The sequence below is a fragment of the Nesoenas mayeri genome (genome assembly GCF_963082525.1).
Source record: "Nesoenas mayeri genome assembly, chromosome: 2".
Taxonomy (NCBI): Eukaryota; Metazoa; Chordata; class Aves; order Columbiformes; family Columbidae; genus Nesoenas; species Nesoenas mayeri.
In genome coordinates, this window is record NC_137543.1 from 103,304,930 (window position 1) to 103,324,576 (window position 19,647).

The window sequence follows — 19,647 nt, forward strand, 5'->3', positions numbered from 1 at the left end:
ATTGGAAAGACAGTATATTGTACCCCTCCGGAATTTTCTGGCGTGCTTTGAGGCCTGGGGTGGTAATTTTAAGAATCATTGAAATCTTCTCTTTTCACCCCCTGGCTATAACCATATAAAGGGGTGAGCTTTGCTAATGCATATTCTCATTGTAGTGGGACCTAGACTCTGCCAAAGCTTTGACGCGGTGTCAGTCTTTTTTCCTTTTTCTTTTGATCATAAAAAGGTCAAAAGGCTTTTAGTCTGTTGAAGCCAGCTGTGAACTTGGGATAATGACATCTTGAACTCAGAGAGAATAGAACATATAGTTTACAACTAATTCTTTCTGCTATGCACTGTGTCTTGGCAGGCACATCTATGCTTTCAGGATTGTCTTCAGTCAGTTCAGTATCTTTCGGTTGCAGCAAGCACTTAACAATTTCTTCTGGTTCTTGTAAACATTTTTGGCATCTGAGAACCAAGTTGTGTTTCTTGGTCCTCTCAACAGTTTCTGAGTTGCTGCAGGAGCTGCAGGCTCTCAGGTCTTGTTGATCTTGTGTTTCCTATAGGTTCTGGTCTGCAGCATGTTGAGTTGCTCAATAAAGAAAGCAAAGTCATCCTCTTCTTGCAGTTTTTTGGTGGGTTTGGTGTTACCTGTTGTATTGATACCTGTAGCATACTTTAAAGTTAATTTAGACACAAGCTTTAGCTTATTCTGCCTTGCCAGTCTGTATTTACATCTACTCCAGATTAATGTCTTAAAACCTACTGGCTGGTTTTGATGTGAATGGAATTTTGTAAGAACCTCCCTATGATTCCTATTCTAGACTCGCTGATAAAGATACTTAAAAAGTAAAATCAATTCACTAATGTTTCTAAATATTTACTGGACATGTAATATTCTGAGTTGGAATAGCTGGTACTGACACTTCAAAATGTATAGCAAGATAATGTATTTTATAAAATCGTATATTTTATGTATTTACAGAATTTACACCAAATATTGTATAAATATTTTGTTTCTGATCAAATTGCTTTACACACTCCTGTATATCTACAGAAGCAAGTTCTTAGTTCACACATCCGTTCTTCACTTCTGCCACCAGTTAGTCTGTCTTTGCAGTATGTGTTGCTGGCATGTTTTTAATGCTCATTGTGTGACGTAAGGGGCAACACATCTGCTGAACTTTCAGTTCTTCTAATTTCCCCACTGAATTGCAATACTTTGTGTCTGACTCGTTTCAATTGTATTTGGATTTCAAAAGGCTAAGGACTAAGATGGTAGAGATAGGCAAACAGCCTACATCTTGTTTCTATCCTAAGTACTCCAGAAAGGGAATGCTCACCATCCCAAAGGAAGTGCTCTGTTGACATCCATCTGGTAGAACAACGACTGTTCTACAGGTATTTGTGACACATTTCTGTTAAAAATGAATTAATCTAAAAAGGGGGGGAAAACCCACACATAGTAGTGTAGAAACGTCTAGGTCATTTAATGCCATCTCAGTGTGCCCCACTGAGAAGTTGACTTGATGTCAGGCAACAGCTTTAAGCATTGGAGTACCATCTCTCAGACCAATTCAACAACTGCGGCCACCAGAAATGGGAACTTACAAAAGATGAAGGTGTAATATATTCACATTGTATAAGAGATTTGACAGTGAACTATCATCTTGTTACAACGACTCGTATCAGGGAAAAAATCGACTCTGAAAAATACAGTGTATATCAAACAGAGTTTATTGGTTGAAGATTTGAACTGGGACTGACTCTGTCAAACCCTGGTGCACTGGAGTGGTTTCTCTGGGAATATCTTCGTCTTATTTCTGCAAAGTGCACAGGCCCTGGGAACAACACAGCCAGAGAATAACCTCTCCAGAAGCTACTGCTCCTCCTGCCAGTATATAGACCCAAGGTTATTTCTTTTGTTCTTTAATTGTCTTAATAATGACTGTCTGAAAAGACAGCATCAAGGGACTGCAAGCAGCATCCCAAGGGTATTTCAAAATCAAACGAAAGAAAGGCAGTTTAGCTGACAGGTTAGGGAACTCCCAATGTGACAAAAGCACACCAGGAAATCCTGAGGAACCTAGGACAGCACTAGAAAACTGCCTCTGCACAGGCTGCATTTTTCAAGGACTGGAAGGAAACAAGAACACCAGAGGCAAAGGACCAAGTCTCCTGTAGAAAACAGGCATGCTGCACACGGACAGAGAGAGGTAAAGCAAGGTTTTCCCTCCCTTTGTACTTCCTTGAACTATTCTAGTCTCTGCATAAACCCCCTCATGCTATGCACGAAGTTGAAATAGCCTTGGGTAAAGGGACCTTGTCTGCACGAGATGCCCTGTCTGAACAGAGACCTTCTTCCTTACAGTACTTTCGATTGCCCAGCCCTTCCTGGGTGGCCTGGCTAGCGATGGGGAAGAGGACAGGCCTGTTAGAGAGCTCTGTGCTACTTTCTCACACGACCGTTGCTTTCCTCCTTCGCCATCGCTTCGCATTGGGCACAGAACTCGTCCTCGGGGCGGAGTGTGGGCCGGGCGTTGCCGGCTGCTGCTGAAACGGGCCACTTGAACGTGAAGACGACAATTCCCCGAGACATCAGGGCAGTGCCCATGCAGATGTTTGCATTTATACATATGTCCTAAGGATGCCAAGAGGTTTTGCTCTGAGGCGAGCACTTCGGCCATCTCTCCGGGGACCGCCAGTCCTGCAACAAGAGGTGAGGCTGGGCCGCCAGAGCCATCTGCACCGCGCCTCCCAGCCCCTGCCGCGGTCCCCGCCCCGCACGGCAGAGGGCGGCTGCGATGGCCCCTCCCAGCGCGGAGCCCTGATTGGCTCCTACCCGGGCCTGCCCTCGGTCGTGCCAGTGGCGGCGGGCTGTGCTGCGGAGGAGGGCGGGCGCCGTCATGCGATTTCGGGCTAAGATCGTTGATCTCGCCTGCCTCAACCACTTCAGCCGTGAGTTTGCCAGGGCGGGAGACGCCAGGCCGGAGGACGGCTGTGCCTGGGCGAGCGACCGGGGCCCTCTTTCCCGGGGCGGGGAGAGAAAGGGCCTCACGGCGCCGGCGGCCCCGGCCCGTGGCGGGTGCTGTGAGGCCCAGGGCTCGGGCCTAGAGGTCTTTCCCGGGGGAGGCAGCTTGAGGCGCTTTTCTTCGTCCGGAGGTGTTTCAGAGTTTCCACAGCAGCGCGAGCTGCGTTTTTGGAGACAGAACGTTTCTCTCCTGTCCCCCTGGGATGAGATATGTGAAGCAGCTCCTGCTGTAACGTCCTGCTGTTACTCCCTCAGGTGTAATCAACACAATCGCCAAGTTAGCCAAGACCTGCACCCTGCGCCTTACTGTCAGCAAGCTTTATTTCATCCTCTCAGATAAAGTAGCAAATGGAGGTGTCACTATGTGGTGTGAGCTGTGCCAGGTAAGCCTGAGGAATTTCAATAACTATGTCGTTGAAACCAGAGAATGCAGTTGGGTCTGGCCTTTGAGGCATTTCTGGTACACGGAGCACTCACCTGGCATGTACCAGATCTCTCACGGCCTGTCTGGCCACTGAAGGCACTCTGTTTTGCAGGACTGTCTTTTAGTTGCACAGGCCTGGTGTTTCTGGCTAGACATCCCCTTTACTTTGGTTGTCACTTCAGTGCAAAGCTTCAGTGTGTGCTCCCCCACAAGGGCCTGCCCACAACTGGAAACAGGAAAGCATAACTCACCTGTCATACCCCTTGTTTTGGGGACTGATAGGTGTTAGGGGAGGATCTGAAATTAATGGGTTTAGCCTGAAACAGTGGGCCTTCATGCTTATGCAGCCTGTCTTGATTCCTGCAGGTGATGCCAAGCAGAGAAAAGCTTCCTGTTGCACACATGCAGTTCTAAGCTTTAGTCTGATAGGTGAAACTTGCCCCTCTGTCTTTCTTTTGTTTCATTTGCTTTATTTTATTTCCCAACTTTCAAAAATTGTAGGGGAATTTCTTCGATGAATTTCAGATGGAAGGAGTAGCTGCAGAGCACAATGAAATCTATCTAGAGTTGGTGCCAGACAACCTGTCGAGAGCATTAAAAACTGCCCAGAGTGCTAAGGCAGTGAAGATCAAGTTGACTAACAAACATTGTCCCTGTCTCAGAGTTGCTGTGGAGCTAGTAAGTGCAACCGTGCTTTTCTCTTAATTATTAAGAAAACACTCTTAAAAATGAAAGGCTTTGCTTAAGAGCAAATAGAAGCTTTGGTAGTCTTTGGTGTAAATCTAGAAAACTAAATAAAGAAAAATCATGCCATTTTCCTTTTCACTGGCCTTTCCTGTCATCATGGTTCCTAGCACACAGAACGAGCTTTGAATTTTCCAAAGGCAATGAAGAGGTGGAAGAAGAATGTAAGCTACATTATTGAAACACTTTTTTCTAATGTTTACTTCTCTCTCTTCCCTCATTCTCTATGTCTTCTGTGGATTATTGCCTTCTCATTGAAGCTGCTAGGTGTAGGAAGTTTCAGTGTAGTGTTTGACTCTTTGTTTTGCTTTTGATTGCCCTGCCATTCCATTTGAAACTATTGTCTTCTGAATTTTTGTTGTTGTTAACACCCCTTCACTGATTCACTTCTTCAGCAATAAAGAATAGCTTATAGGTACTAATGACTGATACCTCACAAGCTCTTTATTATTCAAAAGGGAAGTCTGCTTAATAGTGGACTGATAGGAACCTATGGAAAACTAGAACTGAGTGTTTGAGACACTCAGTATTTTCCAGAGTGGGTTTGAAAAATTAGAATTCAGAGTTTGTCTTGTTTTTAACTGCAAGAGCATCCTCTCTCTCCCTCAAGCCATCCTTATCAAGCAGCAGTAGGATTGTGACACATGACATTCCTGTGGGGATTATTCCCAGAAAATTATGGAATGACTTCAGAGAGCCCAGTGTGCCAGACTTTGATGTAAGTCTCTGTTTTTATTTTCCCTACAGAATTGGGGGGGGCGGTGGGGGGGAGGTTGCAAGTGGAATGCTGTTGTTGCAAACTGGTGGGTTTTAGAGAGGAGATGAAAGGAAAGAGGGGAGGCTGGAGACTAGAGTTTTGGAGAGGAATGGGACATAGTCTCTATCTTGACAAGAGAGTCCAAAACCCGTAAAAGCTGAGCAGGTGGTTACCAGTTGTTGCTGTGATATTCAGGGTGGAGGAAGGGAGGAGCAAAGGACTAGTATGTCTTTATGCAGGAACACCTCCAACTCACACAAGTTTAGACTGTTTCAGCTGTTTAGGTACCAAGTGGCCCAAATAATCTGTTCCTTCTGAAATTCATAGCCCACCTGACAGATTTATGTATATATATACATATATACACGTTTCTTCCTGATTTTTATATGTCCTCTCTGTATACTTTTTGACTTCTAGCAGAGTTTCAAGGAGAGGTCTTTGTGCAAATGTACTCACATTTGAGGTTATAGATGTCTGTTATTTCTATAGCTAAGAGTATTTAAATTCTGAAGACAAATGACACAGTAGAAACTTGATGTATTTTGTTCTGTTATTTCAGATTTACACTGATGCAATTCCAGAGATGATTATAGTAGTACGGGAATCAGGTTCTTTCCTTTTTGGAAATAGTAGCTATTAACTGTTCTGTTACACAGCTGTGGGTTCATGTGAGATTCTGATCTGCGAAAACCTCTCTTTATTTTGAGCACAGACTTGGGATAGTGTGTCTGAAACAGCTGCTAGAGTGATGGCCTGTTGATGTAATGGGAAAGAGTTCCTCTGTCCCTGAGTCATTTGCCAACTTCAGTTAAATATTGTACTCCCTGCATTCAATAGATAACCGAGTTCAAAATAAGAATTGAAGGGAGAAATAAATACATCAGATTCCAGTCACACATGAAATATCTTTGCAAATGGAGTTCTTATGCCTTTCTAGGTCAGTATTTATCTACCAGTTCTGAAAACAATGAAGAGCATTGTGGAGAGAATGAAGAATCTCAGCAATTCCATTGTAAGTTAAGGCACTTCAAGCATGTGTCCCACAGACCTTATTTTATCTTGGACATAGCATGTTTCCCTGCTGACTCAATTGGTGCCCCTGTGTTATATCTTATTTTGGAATGGGTCAGTCATTGAACTAAAGGCACCTGAAGACTGTGTAAGGGCTGAAGAGAATTATGAGATTTATTTTAGGATTTACACTGAAGAGCTCATTCTGGGCTTCCCAGAAAGTGGTGCTCTTTATACTGAATACTTGAAATAACATGGCATTGTGTTGCTATAAGCCACTCTTCATAGCAGGTATGAAATTGCGGTCCTTCAGGAAGCTGGAGAGTTTCCAGGTGATTTAATTAAGGTAGTGCCTGTTAAGTGAGTCTTGTGTTAGGCAGTTTTGCGAATGAACTTTAGGTAAGCCTGAGGTAGGATTTAAAGGATATCTTACTAGTAGCTGCTGGATGTCAGCCTGTGCTTTAGACTGACATGGCAAGTTTCCAGTCCACTCTGGGTTCCTGGATTGCTGGTGGGCCTATCATTGAAAGAAGCCTTCTGCAGTTGGCCAGAAAAGGGGTTTGTTTGGTTGTTTTTTTTAAGGTTTTCATTGCATACCCACCTTCCTAAGTTCCTTACCTCCTGCTCCAAAGCAGGAAAATAGATCTCTGTGAAACAGCTTTGATAGCTCTAAGAGAGGAGGCAGACTGCATGCATCCTCTAAAAGATTTCCTGTTATTAAAGAACAAAAACATCAGGTGTCACAATTAAATATGTGTGCTAGATGCGTCCTGGTAGTAACACTGGTCAAGATCAGTGCTACAAAAAGGGCTTCAAAGTTCTTTCAAACAATACTTGGCCATTTTTTGTGAGCATTCATCTGTGGACATCTCACATTCTGTAGGATACTCTGATTGTGATATGAGCCTCTTCTAAAATTATTGAGACTTCTAATCACAGAAATGTGCTTAGATGTGCTTTAGGAATCCTTTGATCTGCTTGGGGTTTGTGTTATATTGTATGTAGTCTCATGGTTAGACACTTTGTCAGGATGAACTTTGAAATTATATCAGGAAGGTTGGTCTAGGATAATTCACACAGGAATAATGAGAAATGCATTTTGTAGCTGAACGTTCAAACCATGTTCAAAAAGTACAGTTGAGCTGTGAAGACACTGAAGTGCTTCTGGAAGCTTGTATTCTGACAGTGCTGCACTTTATTCTTCTGTATTCTACAATGCAAAAGTGGTTTCCCTAAAATTGAAATTGATTGTATTGCAGGTGATTGAAGCAAACTTGAGTGGAGAAATGAACTTGAAAATAGAAACTGACTTAGTATCTGTAACAACACATTTTAAAGACTTGGGAAATCCTGCTTGGGGTAAGCTTCCCTGTGTTCCTTCTTGTGTCTATCTGATCTCAAGTATACTTAAGGGTGATGCTGATAACAGTACTTACCTTCTGTTAGTCCTTACAAAATAGCATCATGTACTTTGAAGTTTTCAAATGGAACCTTAAAAAGAAAAGTGGCCAATGCCTGTTTTGTGTTTGCAGGGGGAATCTCTTCCAGTATCCTTGACAAGTTTTTAGGAAAACTGGGCTTTCTCTTCCTTCTACTGCTTTTTCTGAAAAACAACCCATATGAATATCAGCTGTTCAGGGATTATCAGCTGTGTCCTTATAGGTGTTAAAACTCCTGATATTTTGTCTGTTTTGTTCTCATGCTCTTAGCATCAGAGGATGGATATCAAAGTTCTGCTCAAGACAGAGATCTGGAAAGCATGGCTGAGGCACGCATAGACATCAAGAAACTGCAGCAATTGCTTGCTGGACAGCAAGTCAATCCCACAAAAGCATTGTGCAGTAAGTTTATCAGCTCTGTTTACAAACTCCAGTTAATGAGGAATGTTTGCCGTACCTGTAGTCTCAGAAGAAGAGCGTATCTATCTTCTGCTTTGTCTATTTGAAACTTGCCTATTTTTACTGTACCTGAGGACTTCTAATATTTCTATTTTTAGGCAGTAAGCTTCAGGCCTTAGGTGTTTGGGGAATTAAAAAACAAAAGTTTAAAAAGTATTAAGCCAGGCCCTTTATGAGTATAAAGTTGAATACTCAGACTAATCATGCACCAAAATGCTTTTTGTGCAGCTAGTGTTTTTAACCATAGAAACAATATGTTGTTTCTAGCAGAAGCCTATGCAGGCGTTTATATCCTATTTTCATAACTGTATGCTTTTCCCAAGAACATATGTGTGTTATAGTTTAGTGCAGATGCTAAGAATTTCCCAAGGAAGATTTAAATAATGGATATAGCGTTATAGGCCTAGACATTTTGTATTTCCTTTTTGGTATCAGCTTTCATAGACTCTTTAGTGATGCTTCAGAGACCCTCAAGAACTTAAATATTACCAGATTATATGTCTAGTCTTCCTGTCAGACGTGGTAGAAGCATTGTATTCTTACAGTGGCATTCTGTAGATGTAATTTTGAACTTTTTTTTTTGGTTGGTTTTTCTCTTTACAGATATTGTAAGTAAAAGAATTGTCCACTTCATCTTGCTCCATGAGGATGTTTCACTTCAGTATTATATTCCAGCACTTGCCTGAACGTTTTGGAATCTTGATCATTTTCAAACCTGAGGCCTTTTCCACAAAGTCTGAAAGCTTTTATGAATTGCTGGAGTACTCTCATGTGATATGCTGTTAGATGTAGATATCAGATGGACACTATTTCAACATTTATGAAATTATGCGAAATATCTCCTCATGCAGAAGGCCTTTTTTGTGAAGAGTTATATGTTATGAGAAACACGACTGTGGGGAGCTGGCATTTCTGAGCATTATGGAGAGCAAAACTGAATTTTATATGTGCTTTTGGGATGCTTTGAGCTGTGGCGAAGTCAACATAATATTTCTTTTCTTGTTGGCAAACTTAAAGGTAGAATTGACCTCTGAAGCTGCTGGTGGCTGTGTTCAGTGTTGTACAATGCAGCTCCAAGTTAAGGGATCTCCAAGCAAGCTATTACACCTCTGTTGAACAGGAGAGCCCTCTGGAGGGTTGACAGATTGGTATTTGCCAGCACAGCCCTCCTGAAGTGGTACAGGGTTGACTTCTGCGATGTATATGGACTTGATCTGTAGCATGTTGTGCAGCGGAAATGTGTCTGAGGCAGAGGAGTTTCCTGTGGCTGCCAGCATGTAGCAGGACGTAACAGATGCTGACAGCAGCGTATGTGTGCACCTGGTTGGATCTTTTGATCCAACTTGTTCTGACATACCTATGTAGTTCTGTTAGTGCTTGAACTGATATGTTTAGCTCTTGGCTTGAGAGGATGAGATAAACTGTCTGAATTCCCTTGTTAATGTGGGCAGTGAAGGTCTCTGTGTACAGAATATCATATGAGGACATGTGTGAAAACAATAATTGGTTTGAAATTAAGGGCAAGTTATCTGTGGATCACATTTTTCCCCTTTCCAGATGGAAAGCATTGTACAATCTGTGTCGTCATGATGTCAGACACTGTGAGATTGCATCTAAGCTCTGCTGCTGAGCAGCCAAGAGGATGACTAAGTCTTACCTTGACAGCAGTATTGCCCCTGCTTATCTCCTGAGGCCTCTTCCTCTTCATTCCATGTGTGATTGTATTTGTTATCCAGCCATGTTGCACATAGCTTTTGGTGTTCCACAGGTGTTGAGTATCTTGTGAAACTTACTGTTCTAGAAACAGAGAGTCTTTGCTGCCAAAGGGAACTGTGAGTTTCTGCTAGATGGTAATACTCATCATGGTCAGAAGTGTTAGTTGTTGGTTTTTATGTTTTGTTTGTTTTGTTGTTGTTGGGGTTTTTTTTGTGGTGTTTCTTTTTTTCCAAGGGGCATATTGAGGTTAAGGGAACAATTAATTTTTCTGTTCTTGCAGATGTAAATGGTCAAGAGAAGGCTGAAAGAGAGGCAGTAGCCAGGGAATGTTATGCTTCTTTGCCTTCTTTCACCATTTTTATCAGACTAACCAGAAAGCATATTCCAAATCCTGTTACTTTTCATGGCCAGCTGCAATTACCCCAAAATCTGTGTAAGATGAAAATAGCTTTGAAATTTTTGGATTTTCTCGTTTGAAAAATGCGTTCTGTCTAACCTGATGGAAATGGATTTTCTGGTATAGCCTAAGAAATAGTAATAATGGCCTCGCAGCTATGTGGGCTCTATGATTGCTATTTTTAAAAAGAAATCAGAAATTATAATTGCAAGAAAATGTGTTTTGTTTTTGATTTTTTTATATAAAAATAAAAGTGGGAGTAATGCTGGTACAGGTCAGGAGTATGCAGTGAGATGTCCATTTCATATTCTGGAGGCAGGGAGGCTAGATGAACCAACAGAGGATAAGTCTCCAGCCCCAGTGCTTTCTTACCCTTCCTACCTAAATCCAGCACAAAGATACAGCTCAGCCCTGACAGTCAGTTGACACATACGTGATGATCAGAAGGAAAATAATACTCAGTTTTAAATCTGCTGTCATCTGTGAATCCAGCTGTCAGAGCCCTGAGGGTAGTACTGGGCCTTAATGGCCCTAAGCAGCCTTACTAGGGACCCCTGCCCACCCGCTGTACATGGGCCCGCAAATCCTATTTCAGCTCAGGCTGTGGCATCGTGTACTCCCCTAAAATATGTTGTAGGTTGGCCTGGGCCTAACTGTTCCTGAAACGATGTTTGGGTTTCCTGGATTAGCTTCAAATGGGAGCTGTTGCTCTCACCACCTGGTTCTGCTTCCCTGGTTCTGTGGGCCTGCGCTCTAGTTGCGTAGGGTTGCTGCCTCACCTGCATTGTGGCCACCCTTTGCTCCTGGTTCTTCCTCACTCCCAGAGCAACCTCACACTTGCAGCTCACTAACACCAATAATGAGAAGAAACACTTCTCATTAACAGCCCTAGATGGTTCCACATGAAAAAACAACTGTTTTATGCCAGAAAATTTTTGTTTTGGCTTAAGCCACCAAGACCAAACAGAGTTACCAGCCACTGGTGGGACTACAAAATAATAAGACCTTGCAGCTTCTCTCCAATGCTCTTCTAATGCACATTTCTGTTCTGAGATGTTAGAAGTGGCCACCACCTCCAGCAGCTCTGGCCCAGGACTCCTACACAGCTATTGGAGCCTGGCCTTGGGTACCAGGGATGTGTGTGCCCTGGGCTAAGGGATGTAGCTGCTGCTTTCCCACCAGCAGTCCAATCAGCAGTGAAGCTGAGCTCGTGTCCTAGGGACACACACAGAGGATACTGACGTGGCCGGTCACAGACTGCCACAGACAAGTCATACCTTCTACTGCATCTACATACAGGACCCATGTAAAACAAGCACAGGCAGCCATATCTGCTTCCTCTTCATCTGGCAGAGGTGGGTCATTAATACAGGCACATGCACAATTCTCTCTTGGTTCCCAAGCACACACACATTTGTATGTCACTCCAGTGCCCTTGCCCAGATCCTGCCCCTCTTACCTTCCTTGAATGTGTTCTGTATTCACTGGGTCATCCAGATTGGTGCTTGCCAGCAAACATGCAGTATTCGCACTCGTCCTGCAGGCATCCCATACTCACGGGTACCTCCGGATATAAGGACGGATGCAAGCGACAGAGGAACAAGCCGAGGCGACTCAATGTGAGTGATAGAGCATTGTTCACTTCATTAGTTCAAACAGCGCATACTTATAGAGTCTACAATAATTATGCCTACTTGTCACTCACTAATTGGCTTAAGCTCTAACAATTACATTTGCATGGTCCTACTTCTTGCGGCTCACTAGCTATGCATGTTTTCTTAAAGTCATCTATGAAACTCTGCCAAGGTCGCAGTGTCCTTGCCAATTCTGCTGATGCAGTCAGTAGTCTCCACTGTGGCCTACTTTTGCTACTTATACCAAAGCTTTCAGAACAGGCTCTGCTCGTACAACTGCTCTGTAGACCTATGTCCTTTGTCCTTAAGCCATTCTTCAACAGACAGACCCTTTGCCTGCCTAATATCTCAGCCCTGACCAAGGGCTCACTGGCTCATTCAGCTTGAAGGTTGACAGCTGTCACGAAAGCACCCCAAAATTACTCCAAGCAAATAATAAGCTTAAACCTGCTTGAATTCAGAACCAAAACTGAAACCAAATGACAGAAACCAATATAAGTGAGGGTGGGAGGAGTGTAATCCAAAATCAATCAGCATTCTTGGCAATATTTAATAAACTGCAGGTTTGATATACCAGTTGGGAATATTGTTAGCGTACAACCACACAAGAATAATGATCCACAACATGTATGTACTCACAAAAAATATCTCTCTCCCTCAAGGGTAATCAGAAGAAAAAATTGCTTGCCCAGGGCAGGGAGGCAAGGGCTCACTCAAGGATATACCCAGAATAAAATCACTAACCAAGGAGGAGGTGAGGGCACTCAATCCCAGGAAGCCTCTTTAGATGGTGTCCCTGATCTGTTCACAGTCCTGCTACTCTGCGAAGATCACTCAAATGGGGTCTTCAGTGGCAGCCCCATTTTATAGCCTGGTTGAATCTGGCTGTGGTCATTACAAGTGTGGTCCAGAAGCTTCTCTGGACCTGGACACCTCCTTGACTGAGGACCTTGTTTGTTGACCGAGGGTTCCTGCCCCTTCTGCTTCCCCAGACAGAGTGTGAGGTGAACATAAGGAGTCGCTGTGCCCAGGGGTGGGGAAATGTGGCTGTTGGCACTTAGCAAAGTGGTACTTGAGGACCTATGGTCCTGCTCCAGCTGCTGCCACCAAGCCCCACACCTGCCTCACTCATGCCAGTCTCCCCCAGTAGCTGATTTCTGGGACACACAGCATTCCCACCCCAGTGGCTGACTGGTGGCTGGGACCCTCACATTCCCTCCAGTAGCTGACCTGTGGCAACTACACCCCTGATCAGACTCCAATAGCTGGCACCAATCCCTCTCATACTGTTCCATCCTGTATCTGGCACCTAGTCCTTGCAGCACAGACACACAGGATAGAGAGGGAGGTTATGCAGAGATAGTGAAGAAAGGACTTCGGACAGACTGCAGTGACAAGTGTATTGACTGACCCCTTTTATATGCCTTTCTGCCTTCTTTTTTCCTCCCTGCTCCCACTTGCCCTCCACATTGCCTCATCAATTGGCATATTTCCACCCAGCCCCTCCAACATGCTGGTCCCTGAGGTTTGCAGCTTTATCAGTTTATCAAGTATCATTTTGCCTGTGTTGTGGGTTGACCCCAGTAGGGCGTTGCTCGCTCACTGCCTCCCTGGTGGGATGGGGGAGAGAATGGGAAGGGTAAAAGTAAGAAAACTTGTGGGTTGAGACAAAGCCAGTGTAATAGATAAGGCAAAAGCTGTATGGGCAAGCAAAGCAAAATTGAATTTGTTCATTACTTCCCATCGGCAGCCATTTCCAGGTGTCCTGGTTTCAGCTGGTATAGAGCTAATTTTCTTTCTGGTAGCTGGTGTAGTGTTGTGTTTTGAATTTAGAATGAGAAGAAGTATGTTGATAATACACTGATATTTTGATTGTCACTGAGCAATGTTTGTACCAAGTCAAGGACTTTTCAGTGAAGAGGCTGGAGACACACAGGAAGCTGAAAGCAACCAATTGCAGGGTTTCATCATGCATAATGCTTACCTGGGAAGACAAACTCCATAACTCCAAATGCCTTCCCCTTCTTTCTTTTCCTTTGGCTAAGCACAAATGGGATATCTCTTTAGTCAGCTGAGGTCAGCTGTCCCAGCTGTGTCTTCTCCCAGCTTCTTGTGCAGGACCAGCCTATTAGCTGGTGGGGCAGCGTGAGAGAGGTGGCCTTGACACTGTAAGCACTGCTCAGCAGTAACTAGAACATGGGTGTGTTATTAACACTGTTTTGGTCACAAATCCAGAAAATAGCACCATATCCTCATATATCCTCTTACTATGAGGAAAATTAACTCTATACCAATGAAAAACAATAAAGCCTGGAGTTTTTTGATAGCCAGACAAGTAATGTGGATGACCAGGTTTGTGTGGTTGTTGCTTGTTTTACTTTTGTTTTATTTTTCTGGTTATTGTCTTTGTTAGTCCTAACTGGTCACTTTTTATATCTGTGTGGTTGTCTCCTTTCTTTTCCTTATCATCCCAATATAAGTTGTGGTAAATTAGATAACCTTGCTGGAATAAGCATTCTCACACTCCCACATACGCTGCCTCTCTTATCATTTGTCCCTGTATGTTCGTATTTATGGTTTCCTCCTCTTCTTCTTAACCCTTTTTTACGTTTAAAGGTCATTGATCAGATACCCTTAAGGGAGCAGATACTCTTCTTCCACATACATTTGCAATTTTAAGTCCTTTGATCCTTATTTTATCAAAACAGAATTTGGTGATGGTTTATCATACAATATATATTGAAATTATTTTAATTTTTAATTGTAGTATTCTGAAAGTATTAATGCTTGCAAGTGGCTGTATACAACTTCTTTCTTGTATCTGTCTGTGGAACTCCCTGGGGAAGTTCTTTAAGGCTACAGGTGAATGGGAGCATCTGGCTAGTTCTGCCTCTTCCTTCAGTGAGCTCTCTGGTGCCAGCTCTGGTCTCCTGTCTCATCACATTTACTCCTGCTGTATGCACACAGGTGTATACATGCTCTTCAAAAACTGTCTTTATTTGCCTCCAACAGTAGATAATTTGTGCTTAATTGTCACTTAGTGTCCACAGAGTACACTGGATGAAGGACATATATGGTTAAACAAGGGGATAAGACTAAATTCTGTGATATGTTTGGCCTAATTCTACTTGATATTTTGTCCAGAGCAATCACCATCTTCCTTATTTGGTCAATGGGATACCAGTTCTCAAAACTGTGCAGGCACAGGTCTATGTTTTAAGTGTTATTTTGTGAACACATTATTTTGCATAAATAAAATACATATTGAAAACCTTACTAAAGGCTACTGAAGAGTATATTAAGTCACTGACTTATTTTTCTTTTTTGTTAGGAATATTTATTTGCATGTGTAGAATGTTCAGCCTCTGAGTTATCAGTTTGAGTAGTTTTGCTTTGTCAGATAATAAAACAACTTGAAGTGTGACATGACCATGTGTTACAGTCAGGAAGGCATTTGCTGCTTCGTATTGTCTTGAGGTCATGCAGCACTGAACATCAGACAACACTTAAGCCATGGGCTTGGATCTCAATATTATGTTATTGGCAAGCAATTGGACAAGATTTTTGCCTCCAGTGGCAGAAAATCTTCAAAGTAGAAAACTTGACATAAATTATCTAGTTATCTTGATATTTGCATTTGAGATGAACTGTTGCTGAGTTACGCTTCAGGAGAGATTTCTAGCTTCCTGACCTTGTATTTCAGTTAAAATAGTAGTAGTGCAGTAGAAGGCAGACATTTAGCAGATGAGTAATCTGGAATTGAAGATTTTTGGACTGGTAATGCATATGGAATCCTGATGTGGAATCATTCTTTGAGGATGGAAAATAATACCAATTTGCCATGCAGCTGTAAAGAGAAGTTTAGGAGCGGTCTTGCCAAGAGAAGTGGCCTTAAAACTGTTTTGGTTTTGTATGCTTGAAAAATTTGAAACACAGGCATAATGTTCCTGTGTATTGTTTTATTATCTGAAAAAAGACCCAGGGTTTAAGGTAAGAATGTGGAGAAAAAGGATTAACATCTGCTAGTCTAAATCACTGAGTTTAGGTCTCTGTTTTAGGAGAGATGTGTGATTAGAATAGTTAGTCAAATAGTATGATTTGCATTCTGAAAAGCTGGTTGGAGAGGTTTCTTGGCCACCCCTGACCAACACCTGCTGCTCTCTGCTTTCCCAGTTCCTCCCCTGAGCTCACAAGCTGATTAACTTTTCTTTCTTCATAGCTGGGGAGCTGATTCTGCATGTTCCTGTCCCTGCCTTGTAAAACCTAGCAGATTCCTTAATTCCTGCTGAAGAGCAAGATCCATGCATTCTTAGGTAATGCCCTGGTGAGAAGATGGAGACAGACACTGAGGGACAGGAAAAACTGCTGTACTTCTGTGCTAACTTCTGTTACTTTGAAAAGCTGCATCACAAGCTCTGTGGATTCCCTCTGAACTGTGTTCACCTCTGAGGGGCTTTTCCATACTCTTCTCAGTGTCTTCCTCTGATTTGCGGCTTAAATGTGTGTACAAAGGCCTTATATGTGTATATTCTGCTGACAGTTTCCCTTCCACTGTGATAGATGTTATTTTTTCCCTCTTCTTAGTGAGAAAAGCCTGCCTGTATACCACAAGGTATTTATTGAAGCCACTTGTATGCCTGTGCTACCTTAATTTTGCTAAACAAGATACAATAGAAGATTTTTTTGCTCTTTTGCTGAAGGTGATGTTGCTGACCTCTTTGCCGGTGCATACTTGGCATAGTTGCTCCTGAACATGAGTATGTAGTACACAAGGTTATGTGTGTACTTTTTATACTGGAAGTTTTTAAACTGAAAGTTTGTGCCTTAGTTTTAATCCAACACCTGTTAGATTAACACCTCTGCAGCTGAGTCAGAGCTTTTGCTTTTTATGTCATTTTAAACTGACAAGTTCCTACATTGCATTGGTATTATTTGGTTCTTCTTCCTAAGGGAATGGTCACTAGGTTCTTCTTTTATAGCATTCTACCTCTCCTGTGTCTTCATCCTATTTGCACCAGGAGATGCTGGCTTGTTGTGATCCCAGTAAAAAAGGCACTTGAACACTGTAAAGTATCACTTAAAATACTATTTATTAAAGGTAACACTATATAAAAAAAGATAAGCTAGTACAGATAATCTTTCATCCCTTCTGATGCTGGGAGCAGTAGGTTGTGCAGCTTCAGCCAGGCCTCTGACCAGTGCGCAGCATGCTGTGCAGATCCCATCCGTGGAAGGCTCATCCCGTTGGGGGGTTCATACTACGTTGTAGTATTTTTGCCTGCTTTCAGTGGGGGCCTCATGCCTCTGTGTGAGTAGAGAGTGGGACATGTTAGACCTTGGCTGATGAATCTTGGGATGTGCCAGACGTGGCATTAGGAAAACGTGTTGGAAGAGTGCTTGGGTACTTTCATGCCTGGGCCTGCAGAAGGGAGCTTGTCTTCTAGCATAGAGAAGGGAAGATGGGGCATACCTTACTCAGCCCCCAAACTGGGAGAGTGGTACATAATGTGGTGGTAGGGATATCTTGCTGTAAACTGAAGGCAGGCAGGCAGGCTGATAGCACCCAGTCATGGCATAGCACCCCATCCTCCATCATACCTGCTTCCCACCCAATGGAAGGGTCTTCTCATGTTTTCTGGTGAGGTTATCGCCTGGTTACACAATGTTTGTTTTCAAGGGATTAATTAAAAAGAACTATTACTTATATCCCCATCCCTTTTTATTTGGATGAAATGGGTGTCATGGCAGCTGTGCTTCTCACAAAAGGAAAGTTACGAGATAGTGGAGGATCCATCCCAACACAACAAAGTGTTGTTAAATATTAATGTTTTTTTCTTCTAAAGACTCTACTTATTTATTGCAATCAAAGAGCTTGAAAACCTAGTGCAGATGTAGTTAACATTCAAAAAAGAGGAGGCAAATAAGAGATGTTGAATTTATATTCAACTTATATTGCTGAAGTGCTAGTTTTGCTTCTTTTTTTGCAGTAGACTGGCTGGGTTGACTGTAATTCTTTGGATTAATTTCAGAGTAGTGTGATTGGCATTGATCTATATTTAGATCCTAGTATTGTCCAGAAACATTAATCAAAACAGTTGTTCTGGCTGCAGTTCAAGCTGGAAGTTATTTATGGAGCACAGAAACAGTTTTTTACAGAAGCTTGTAATGTTCTTCTGTCTGTTGATCTTTTGAAAACTGGTGGAAATCCCTCACTATTGCCATTAGATATTGCTTAAGATATCCCGACCCATTTTGTATCAGACAATGTACTAATTTCCTATTGCAGGGCTTTGGTTTTCAAGAAATCTTTACATGTCAATGTTAACTGATCATTTTGATACACTACCAACCTCTGCTATCTTATGTTATTTTAATCCGTTTTTTTCAAAGTATGTCTTAGAGGAGCACTGAAGAGGGTGAGAGCAACAACTGAACCAACAACTAACTGCTAAGTTAGTAATGAAAAATACTAACTTCCTTTACTAGCTATTTCATTCTGGTACTGTGAGGTTAACAGAGAAAATTATTTTCTCCACCATTTCAGGTTCTGTTTCACTCCTGGCTAAATAAAGTTGGAGTCCAGCTGCTGCAGTATTATTTGCTCTGGTCTGAGATTCAGCAGTACTATTTAATTAAATTTCTTCTTATTTGGAACACCTAATATTCTGTCAGGGTTAGGTAACGAGAAGACAAACTTGAAATGTCAAACGGAGAATTCTAAGTACAAACCAGGTGATTTAGACAAGATGTTGGCCTTGTTCCACCATCTGTCCCAGGGTCGAGAATGTACTCTTCATCCGTCACATCCAATCCCATCTATCTTGTTCTGGTATGAGCCAATTCTGTGGAGCAACCTTACACAAGCAAGTCCCTGGTAAGTCTTCTGCCCTGTTGAGAAAGCTCAGGAGGAAGTTAGATATATGTTACATTGCTTTTGACTTGCTTCTGATTTTTCAGATGGACTTGCTTTTAAATTCACTTCCACACTGAACTCTGTCTGTCCCCGGACAATTTTTATATCTTTGCACTGAGTCACAATAGCTGTTAAAGAGGTTGGGTCATTCATAACTCTTGCATTTGATTTTTGACTCTGTATATCTTCTGTGAAATTTTATCAGGCTTTTTGATCTACACAAATTTACATGTGTCATTTCACTATGTGGTTATATTCCTCAGTTAAAAGGTAACGAGTTAATTCAGAGAATGACGCCAAGTTTGTTAGTTCAGTTGAAAGAAGCATTAACATGCAGACATAAAAAATGTTCCTGAGCACCTTCAGAGATTTAAGGAATTTCTAGAATATCCTTGGATCAATTGTATTTCTTCACATGCAAATGGACTTTGTCAAATTTGAAGTTAAATCTTGCTTTGAATGTGTGGTTTTTGTGTTGGGTTTTTTGCTTCCCCCTGCCATTGAAGTTTGTAGAAAATAATAATAACAACAATGTGTAGCCATTCAATGGCTGAATAACTGTCTGACAAACTTAATCCATTTGGCACTTTTTCTAACCATCCAAAACAGACTTATGTCCTACAAGTTTGGCATTTGAGAACACGGAATGAATTTTTGGACCTATTTCACATTGTTTATAGTTCTCATACTGTAATACTATGTATTTTGGTTTCCCAATTACATTTAGAAGTTTAAATTCCGCAGCTACTGTCCCTGTCTTTTTAGACAGAACTTCTGCAGTCATAGGCTCAATTCCTTGCTGAAGTGGGTAGCAAAAATCTCTTTGCCTTCAATAAAGTATTTTTGCGTGAGTCAGTGAATTGGTGTAGAAACTTACCTGTAACCTGCTCTTGTTTTCCTTGCTTTCTGGTTATACACTACTATATTACTGATGGTTATTTTCATGGTGCTTTAGAAAAAGACTTTGCATACATATATAGATTTTTTTTTTTTTCTTTTAATGCCACAGCAATTCAAAGAGAGACATTTTGATTAGAAAAAGAAAACAATAGAGGGTGCTAAAGAGCTGTGGAAAAACGTATTACTCTGGCCGTCCTAAGAAAAACAAACCCAGGAACAAGCAGTGGACCTCAGTTAACA

The 19,647-nt window shown here is 42.1% G+C and overlaps 1 protein-coding gene across 1 annotated transcript; it reads left to right on the plus strand.

Annotated features, from left to right (window-relative positions):
* Positions 1-2,888: 2,888 nt before the first annotated feature.
* HUS1 (HUS1 checkpoint clamp component) lies at positions 2,889-8,620 on the plus strand (the record flags this gene model as incomplete). The annotated part of the gene is made up of 8 exons (XM_080339757.1): positions 2,889-2,940; positions 3,269-3,396; positions 3,939-4,115; positions 4,792-4,899; positions 5,876-5,950; positions 7,209-7,308; positions 7,659-7,790; positions 8,451-8,620. 8 exons carry the CDS (start codon positions 2,889-2,891, stop codon positions 8,531-8,533), a joined length of 855 nt encoding a protein of 284 aa, XP_080195883.1. The 3' UTR covers positions 8,534-8,620.
* Positions 8,621-19,647: the final 11,027 nt, after the last annotated feature.